The sequence below is a fragment of the Trichechus manatus genome, unplaced genomic scaffold (assembly GCF_000243295.1).
Source record: "Trichechus manatus latirostris isolate Lorelei unplaced genomic scaffold, TriManLat1.0 scaffold00143, whole genome shotgun sequence".
NCBI classification, from domain to species: Eukaryota; Metazoa; Chordata; class Mammalia; order Sirenia; family Trichechidae; genus Trichechus; species Trichechus manatus.
Window position 1 is genome coordinate 2,557,819 of NW_004444079.1, and position 8,910 is coordinate 2,566,728.

General features: G+C 46.4%; 1 protein-coding gene across 1 annotated transcript; it reads right to left on the reverse strand.

Moving 5' to 3' along the window:
• Positions 1 to 1,123: 1,123 nt before the first annotated feature.
• Positions 1,124 to 4,936, reverse strand: FOXR1 (forkhead box R1). The gene is made up of 6 exons (XM_004385696.1): positions 4,933 to 4,936; positions 3,575 to 3,649; positions 3,220 to 3,461; positions 2,758 to 2,981; positions 1,647 to 1,885; positions 1,124 to 1,152 (listed from the first exon to the last, which is right to left on the reverse strand). The coding sequence occupies exons 1-6, from the start codon at positions 4,934 to 4,936 to the stop codon at positions 1,124 to 1,126; spliced, it is 813 nt and encodes a 270-aa protein (XP_004385753.1).
• Between the last annotated feature and the right edge of the window lie 3,974 nt (positions 4,937 to 8,910).

The window sequence follows — 8,910 nt, forward strand, 5'->3', positions numbered from 1 at the left end:
TGTTGCTGTGGGCCCTTGATCTTTTTTCCCCGAAGCAGCCAGGCACTTAACTGGTGTGCCACCTGGGCTCCTTCCAGGCCTCATAAAACCAAAACCAAACACACTGCCATCAATTCCAACTCAAAGCAACCCTATAGGACACAGCAGAGCTGCTCCATAGGTTTCCAAGGTTGTAATCTTTACAGAAGCAGACTGCCACATCTTTCTCCCTCAGAGCAGCTGGTGGGTTTGAACTGCCAAGCTTTTGGTTAGCAGCTCCAGTCCTCATGAAACAAAACCAAACTTGTTGCTGTTGAATCGATTCTGACTCATAGGGACCCTACAGGGAAGAGCAGAACTGCCCCATAGAGTTTGCAAGGAGTGGCTGATGGATTTGAACTGCTGACCTTTAGGTTAGCAGCTGAGCTTTTTACCACTGTGCTACCAGGGCTCCCCAGGCCTCACAGGCAGAGTTAAATTCTTCCTTTCTATGCTCTCTTAGCATGTGCCCTTACCACTATTACAGCGCTCATCAGAGTACAGAAATTGTTCCTAGATCCTGAGGGCAGGGCCTGGACTCTATCCTCTGAGCTTGGTATATAAAAAACCTGTTGCCATCAAGTCAATTCCAACTCATAGCCACCCTATAGGACAGAGTAGAACTGCCCCACAGAGTTTCCAAGGAGTGCCTGGTGGATTCAAACTGCTGATCTTTGGGTTAGCAGCTGTAGCTCTTAACCACTAAGCCACCAGGGTTTACAATAGCTTGGTACATAGTAGTTGCTTAATAAACGGCAGTTGAATAAGCGGTGGTACTTCCTTGGGCCTCTGGCAGGGCTGGCTGCTATAAACTAACATCCCCCAAGTTTATCCTCAAAACCCAGTAAAATGCAAATAGCTCTAGGATTCTGATAAGGGTGGAGTTTTTTTCCTCCTTAGAGGAAAAGTATGGATTTCCTGTGCTGCACACCAGGCAACTGCCCCAGTGCCTCTAGGGTATTCCATTAGCTCTGGAAGCATTCCATTTCCACCCTTGGAGGTGACCTTCCCCTCCACTTCTATCCCCATCTTCAAAGACCACACACACACATAGGAGGCTGCGCGTGACTTTAATAAGGCCTGGGCTGACTGTTGCTTCTTGGGGTTAAAAGTCAAAGAGGAAGTGCATCACATCTGTGAGAAAAGAAAAGAGTCAAAGGAAGTCGTCCTCTGCACTTGCTGCTCCCCAAGCCTAGAATGCTCCCTCACTGCAAGCAATCTACTTCTCCTCCTCTCACTCTGGAGGCTCAAATGCCACCTCTTCCTGAAGCCTCTTTGAATTGCTCCGGGAAAAGAGAAAGCCTCCTTGGCATACAACCTGTTAACTGTGCTTCTCACATTGTATGGCCACCCTTTCCCTATGTTGCTGGGCTTGAGTAGGGCCAACTGCACCTTAGTTGTTTCCCCATCAACTTCCATGCTTGAGGAGGTCTCACCTCAGGCAGGCACATCCCAGGGTCTCAGACCACTGCTATCATCCTCCTCATCTCTCCCCCACCAAGGCAAAGACTTCCTCCTACAGAAGATGCCCTCCATGGTGTGATCTAGGCTCCCTCCTTGCACACTCGGCATTGGGCCAGGATCCCCAGGGGTCCTCCCCTTAGCCCCATGCATGATGGGCCTCATACCTGGTTGGCTCATGCACTGCTGGATACGCTCCAGCCGCGTGGTGTCAAAGGCATGGGTCTCCTCCTCAAAGCGGCGGTGTCCCTCCTCAGTCAGCCTCCAGAGGCAGGACCGAGGCCGTGTACTGGCCTCACCCTGCGTGCTGGCCGAAACCTTCTCAAAGCTGTCCCGAAAACAGAGGTTGTGGCGGACGGTATTCTTCCAGCCTTCTGGAGCCGTCCGGAAAAAAGGGAAATGCTGTCTGGGGAGAGGGAGGAAAGGTTAAGGAAAGGCATGGGTTCTTTTGGGGACGCCCTAACCTCGAGAAAATTCTCAAACCATAGGGGCCAGAAGCCTCGGCCCTCCTTTCATCTTGGAGGATGGCAAGCTGGCCCGGAGCTGACTGAGCATGCAGCCAAACCTCTTCCTGGTGCGTAAGCCCAGTCTCTGCCCCACCCCCCATTCCCAGGCTCATTTTCCTCCCTCAGTCTGAGGGTGCAGGGCATTGACCAGCAGCCTGAACAAAGCAGAATTAGGCCAACCAAATCCTGTAGGAGGAAGTCCTGACCAAGGAGGGACACCACCTGGGGGTTACTGTGCGCTTGATTCTGGAGATCCAGGAGGAGACATCTACAGAGATGGGAGGTTCTCTTCTCATGGATTGGGAAAGGGCCCGAGAACCTCTTCACACTCACACGTACGTGACTACCAACGCTAAGGGTAACAGCTTTCTCACTGGGCACCCTGGCCCCTGGGTACAGGGAGCTGTGCCAGGCAGTACAGACAGTCCTAGGGTAAAAATGTGGGAAACTGTTGGACACTCTCAAGAGGGTGGGAGAAACTGTTATCTGGCCCAGGTGCTTTTATGTTTTACAGCAGAATTAAGATATTAAAAGGTTGGAGTGTTTTTAGCTGTGAAAGGGGGCAGGGTGGATATCTTCCTGTCCATATGTGGGTACACATTTAGGGGAAGCCTAGATCCAGTGCCAGGAGAAGGAGAACTGGGAATGCATTTATCCTCTCAGACCCAGATGGGGAAACTGAGGCAACAGCCCAGGGCCTGGGGCACACTGAAGGCCACAGACTCAGGCCCCTGACCCCTTCTCCCACCCCTCAGGGCCCCGTGGCACATACCGAGCAAAATTGTAGATCTGTTGCACGTTGAGGCCACAGGGGGGACTGTTTCTTAATGCCAGGGCAATTAGGTGGAAGTAATTGAGTGGGGGCCGGGGCCAGAGCCGCCCCTTCTGGCTGTCGGTTTGCTGAAGCTTCCGACTCTGGAGGGGGGCCCTTTTGTGAGGGGATGGGAGAGCCACAGAGGAGCTGTCATCCTGGTCCTCTGCCTCCTCTTCTGTGAGCTAGAGGAGCACAGAGTAGGAACTGGTCCTGACTCCACGGCCTCTACTCCAGGGGTACAGTGGCAGGAGGGGGCAGTGGTCTGGGACCACCATCTGAGCTTCTCCCCAACCCAAGGGGGCAGGAAATTTCTGAACCCACTAACCCTGTGTTATCCCTAGAAAAACAGAACTCTTAAGGCATCCTTATGCCCACCCTGCCTACAGCCCACGCCCAGCCCACAACCCCGAAAGTCCCTACCTCCCGGTTGCTGGGGGAAGAGGCAAACCGCTTCCGTGGGGGAGACTGCTCGCCAGAGGAAGGTGGCTGTGATTCTGTGACCGTGGCCTCTGAGGAGTTGGAATCTTCCTCCTCGGAGGGCAGTGGAGGGTCGGGGAGTGTCAGGTCCTCCCTCTTACTGGGCTCTGGGACCTCCAGCTCTCCAGGGGGGTACACGATGTTAGGGTTTACCCACATCCACAGGTTGGGCTCAAAATTGGGTCCTGTGCAGTGAATAAGGAGGTTATGTACCATAGATCACTGGCCTTGGGTGTCCCTGATGTCCAGCTCAGGCCACAGAGCCACATCATGGGAGAACTCACTCCCCTCTACTCACCATCTCCGTCGGGATTGGGTTTTATGGCCAAAGGTAGAGTTGGGGGCTCAACTATCTGGAGTCTGTATCTGGCAACTGGTGAAAAGAGAGACAGAGAAGAGGATCAAAATGTTCTAGGATTTCCACTGTGGCCCCAGGATCCTGGGCCTTAACGTTTCTCTGGAAGATGGCAGTGGACCTTGCCTGGGGAATTATGACACCATGTTGTATGGGTTTTCCCCTTACCTCTCTGGCCTTCTCAGTCTCCTGCTCCTCCCTAAAATGCTGGCATTTGCCCTGAGCATTCCTCTCTTCTCACTCTACATATACTGTCCCTGAACGATCTCATGTCGCCATCTGTAAACTTAAACCAGTTGCTGTTGAGTTGACTCTGACTCATGGTGACCCCATGTGTGTCAAAGTAGAACTGTGCTCAATAGGGTTTTCAATGGCTAATTTTTCAGAAGTAGGTTGCCAGGCCTTTCTTCTGAGGTACCTCTGGGCAGACTCCAACCTCCAGCCTTTCGGTTCGCAGCCGAGAACATTAAACATTTGCACCACCCAGAGACTCCTTCCATAAACTTAAAAAAAAAAGTTGCCATTGAGTCACGTGTGTCACAGTACAACTATGCTCCATAGGGTTTTCCTGGCTGTGACTCTTTGGAAGCAGATCACCAAGCTTTTCTTCCGAGGTGCCTCTGGGTGGGTTTGAACCACCAACCTTTCGGTTAGCAGCCGACCACTTAAGTTTGTACCACCCAGGGACTGCTTCTATAAACTTAGGGCGCCCATATCTTTACCTCTAAATCAGACTTCTATGCTAGCCCTTAAACAGAGCTGCCCACTGGATGTCTTTACGCATCTCAAACGCAACATTTCTAAAACTGAACTCCATCATCCTTCCCAAACCTGCTCTTCTTCCTGTACTCTTTGGCCCAGCAAGTGGCACCACCATCCAACTGGTTGCTCAGGCCAGAAACCTAGAAATCTTTCTTGACTCTTCTTGTTCCCTTACAGCCACACCCAATCAATCACCGAATCCCACCATCCTAGTCTGAGCTGTAATTTTATAAATGGTCTCTGTTTATTCTCTTTTAATTCATCATCTTGCAGTCTGAGTGATCTTACTAAAATGTTAACCCAATCATGTCACCCTCCTCCTTAAAATCTTTTGATGGTTTTCCATTGCCCTTGGGCCAAATCTAACTCCGTGAGATGGTCCACAAAGCTCTGGCTCCTCTCCAGTGTTGGATCATTACACCCAGGCTCTTGGCCCTTCTCCAGCAGACCACACTCCAGGGTCTAGGCCTTCCCACAAGCTGTTTCCTTTCCAGGAACACTCTTCCCTCTTCCTGCTTGCCTGATTAATTGCTACTTACCCATCACGTCTCTGTTTAAACATCTCTTTCTAAAGTAGGCATTCTCCGACCACCTGACCAAACACTCCTATAGCACGCATTTTATTGTAATTACTTTTTAGAGTCTATTACCAGGTCTGTCTTGTTCATTGCTGCATCCCCAGTGCCTGGTACATGGGAGGAACTCAACCATTGATGAATGAAATGCCTGGTGGTTTAAAAGTAAATCAAGTGTATATTAGAGCTATCTGCTCAGTACTTTGTTGGCTCCTTGGCATTCAGGGGACCTATTTTTGCCCCCCCCCCCCACTGTCCCCATGAGTGCCATCATAATAATCAGATGAATCTAGGTTTTTGTTTGAAAAATAATATGCTTATTGGAGAGCTCAGTAATTATAAAGAATCCCATTACATTACTAATGTTCAACATAGTACTGGATGAAGTAGCAAAAGATAAGGTTGCAAAGAAAAAGATAAAACTATCATTATTTGCAGAAAGAAATGATTAACAGAGAAAATGTACAAAATCGACATATAAATTATTAGAACCAACAAGAGTCTAGCAAGTTTCCTGGATATAAAAGCAATGTACTAATCAATTCTGTTCCTACATACCACCATTAACTGGAAAATATAATTTTTTTTTGTTTAAAAAAGGTACTGTTCACAATACCAACCAAAATTATAAAATATCTAGGAGTTAACTCATCAAAGAATGGGCTACATCTTCACAGGAAAAAAAAATCACTGCTTAAGGACATAAAAGAAGACCTGAATAAATGGAGAGATATAATACATATACATTACAAAGATGACAATTACCCTAAAATTAATCTATACATTTTATACAGGTATTACAATACATAAAAATTAAAAGGTTCTGCAGGTAAAAATCACCATAATCAAAAAATAAAAAAATCAAAAGACAATAAAATAAACCAGAGAAAGTATCTCAATTCATAAAGTTCTCAGTTCTCAGTATATAGAAAACTCCTTAAGTAAAAGAGCAACACGAATTTACAAAATATGGGCAAAAGATAAGAATAGGCATTCACAAGAGGGAGGCATACCTGAATGGCTAACAAGATACTCAGCCTTACTGGTAATCAGAAAAACACAATAACATAATGAGATAACACTTTATGTTGACCAAATTGACAAGAATTATAAAAACAGATAATATCAAGTTTCGGCAAAGATGCAGGAAATAGAAACCCTTACTACAGTATAGTTCTGAGTACCAACTGGTGTAGCCACAGTGAAGAACAGACAAGTCTTCAATTTCGCGTACCTGACCATCTGCTCCTGGGTGTGTATGCTGTTGCTGTTAGCTGTTAGCTGTCAGGTCAGTTCCCACTCACAGCCACCTTATGTACAACAGAATGAAATGTTGCCCGGTCCTGCACCATCCTCACAACCATTGCTATGTTTGAGCCCATTGCTGCAGCCACTGTGTCAATCCATCTCATTAAGAGTCTTCCGCTTTTTTGCCGTATATTCAGGTTAATACGGGAATTTATAGACTAGTCTTCATTGTGACTGTCATCTATTACACCTTTGGTCACTCGTCTTAATTTAGAGGAGTTTAGCTCCTGGCTGACTGTCACTCTCTCCAACACTACTCCTGCCTTAATTCTTGTCTATTTCAATAGATGTAGTCAGCTGCCATTGAGTCAGCCTGGCCCATTGTAACCCCATGTACAGTTGAATGAATTGCTGCCTGGTCCTGTGCCATCCCCATGATCGGGTGTGAATCGCACAGTGTTCCACTGTGATCTATAGGGTTTTTATTGGCTAATTTTCAGAAATAGATTGCCAGACCTTTCTTCCTAGTCCATCTTAGTCTGGAAGCTCCACTGAAACCTGGAACCCGATTCAGAATCATAGCAACACTCAAGCCACCACTGACGGATGGTGGCTGTGCATGAGGTGCACTGGCTGGGAACTAAGCCCGGGTCTCCTGTGTAGAGGGTGAGAATTCTACCATTGAACTACCAATAACCTGGCTTCTCAGTTCCTTGAAATCTTCTCCCTCCAAAGATCTTGCCTTCCACCCTATTTTAGACAGTCTCTCTCACTGTCATAACCTAAACCAGTAACTACAACTTCTCCATAACCTCATTTTATGTACCACAAAAGAACCCCCGAGACTATGACCCTAAGACACCCTTCTGACCTGGAACTGAAGCCATTCTTGGAGACCACCTTTCAGCCAAACAACAGACAGACCCATAATATGAACAGTAACACCAGAGAGGAACATGCTTCTTACAATAATCAATTATACGAGATTGAAAGGGCAACACTGCCCAAAAGCAAAGATGAGAAGGCATGAAGGGGTAGAAAATCCTGAGGAAAGGAAACAGGAAACCCAAGGCGGAAATGGGGAGAGTGCTGACACACTGTGGGGAACACAATGTCATGGAACACTTTAAGTACAAACTATCAATGGGAAACTAATTTGCTCTGTAAACTTTCATCTAAAGCACAATAAAAAAATTCTTAAAAAAATGTACTACCCTCTATCTTTCCAGCTTACTCACTCTCAACTACCCTTTGATCCCAGATATTTCTAATCCACTGATCCTTGCACCCTTTCCCTGTTCTCAATTTTTTAAGATCCTCTCCTCTTTAACTAAGGAGTCCTGGTGGTGCAATGGTCACTCGCTTGGCCTGAATCCACCCAGTGGCTCCGCTCTGTGGGAGAAAGACCTGGCAATCTCCTTTCATAAAAATTAAAGCCTAGAAAACCCTATGGGGCAATTCTACTGTCACTCGGGGTCGCTATGAGTCGGAAGTGACTCAACAGCACCCAAGAACAACTTCTTTAACTTGGAATCCTATGGCCAAACATGCTCACTCCCTTGTACATACTCTTAATTTCTTTGAGCTACAACCTTGACTAAATCCAACTCTGCAGACTCCATTACCTGTTCCTGCAGTTTAATTTGGTTCGAGAAAAACATACTCTCCTAGTGATTTGTCCCACTTTACATTCATGACCATGAATCTCAAAACCAAGCCAAACCAAACCTGTTGCTGTCGAGTTGATTCAAACTCATAGCGACCCTACAGGACAGAGTACAACTGCCCCATAGGGTTTCCAAGGACAGCTGGTAGATTCGAACTGCTGATCTTTTGGTTAGCAGCTGAGCTCTTAACCACTGTGCCACCAGGGCTCCAAGTGGGGCTTTAATGCTCCTTCTTAATCACTACATTTCTCATCTAGTCCAATCATCCTTCCACTCTCCTAGAGGTCAATTTGACATCTTTTCCTTTCTCTTCAAACCTCCACCATCTTGTTCTCATCTTTACTCAGCTGTTGATCTTACTTCACTGAAAATACAGAAGCAATTCAGAACTTCTACAGATTCTCTGAATCACATCTACTCACCTATATACTCTGCCTTCCTGCCTTGTACAACAGAAAACTATTTAGAGAATAAACCATCTCTCTCTAGGGCACAGATTCCCTCATACCTCCTCAAAGACAACATTCCAACAATCCTCCCTTCTCTTTCCTGTGACATTATTATTACTATTATTATAATTTTTTTTGCCTTGATTGGATCATTCTCATCAGTATTCAAGCATGCAGTTAATTCTTCCATCTTATTAAAAAAACAAGAAATTTTTTTTGCCCCCACTTTCTGTGACAGGCCACTGCCCCATCTTTTTGCTTCCATTTGATGCAAATCTCCTTGAAAGAATTGCTTATACTTTCTGTCTCCACTTCCCCCCCTTCCATTCTTTCTTAAATCCACTCCAGTCAGGCTTTCATCTCCACCACTCCACCAAAACCACTGTTGTCAAGGTCACCAATGACTTCCCATTGCTAAATCCAATTCTAAATTCTCAGTCCACATCTCACTTGCTCTCTCAGCAGCACACAACATTCCACTCATTGATCACTTGGTTTTGATTCTCAATAGGCTTTTCCTCAATCTATTTAGCTTGTTATCTCTCTTCTCTCCAATCTCTTTAAACTGAAATGTCCTC

Excerpts from the sequence above, each read along its gene's own strand:
- FOXR1 (XM_004385696.1), bottom strand. Across the intron at positions 3,462-3,574 it reads ACCCAATCCCGACGGAGATG|GACCCAATTTTGAGCCCAAC; the intron begins GTGAGTAGAGGG and ends TTCACTGCACAG. Across the intron at positions 1,886-2,757 it reads CAGATCTACAATTTTGCTCG|ACAGCATTTCCCTTTTTTCC; the intron begins GTATGTGCCACG and ends CCCTCTCCCCAG.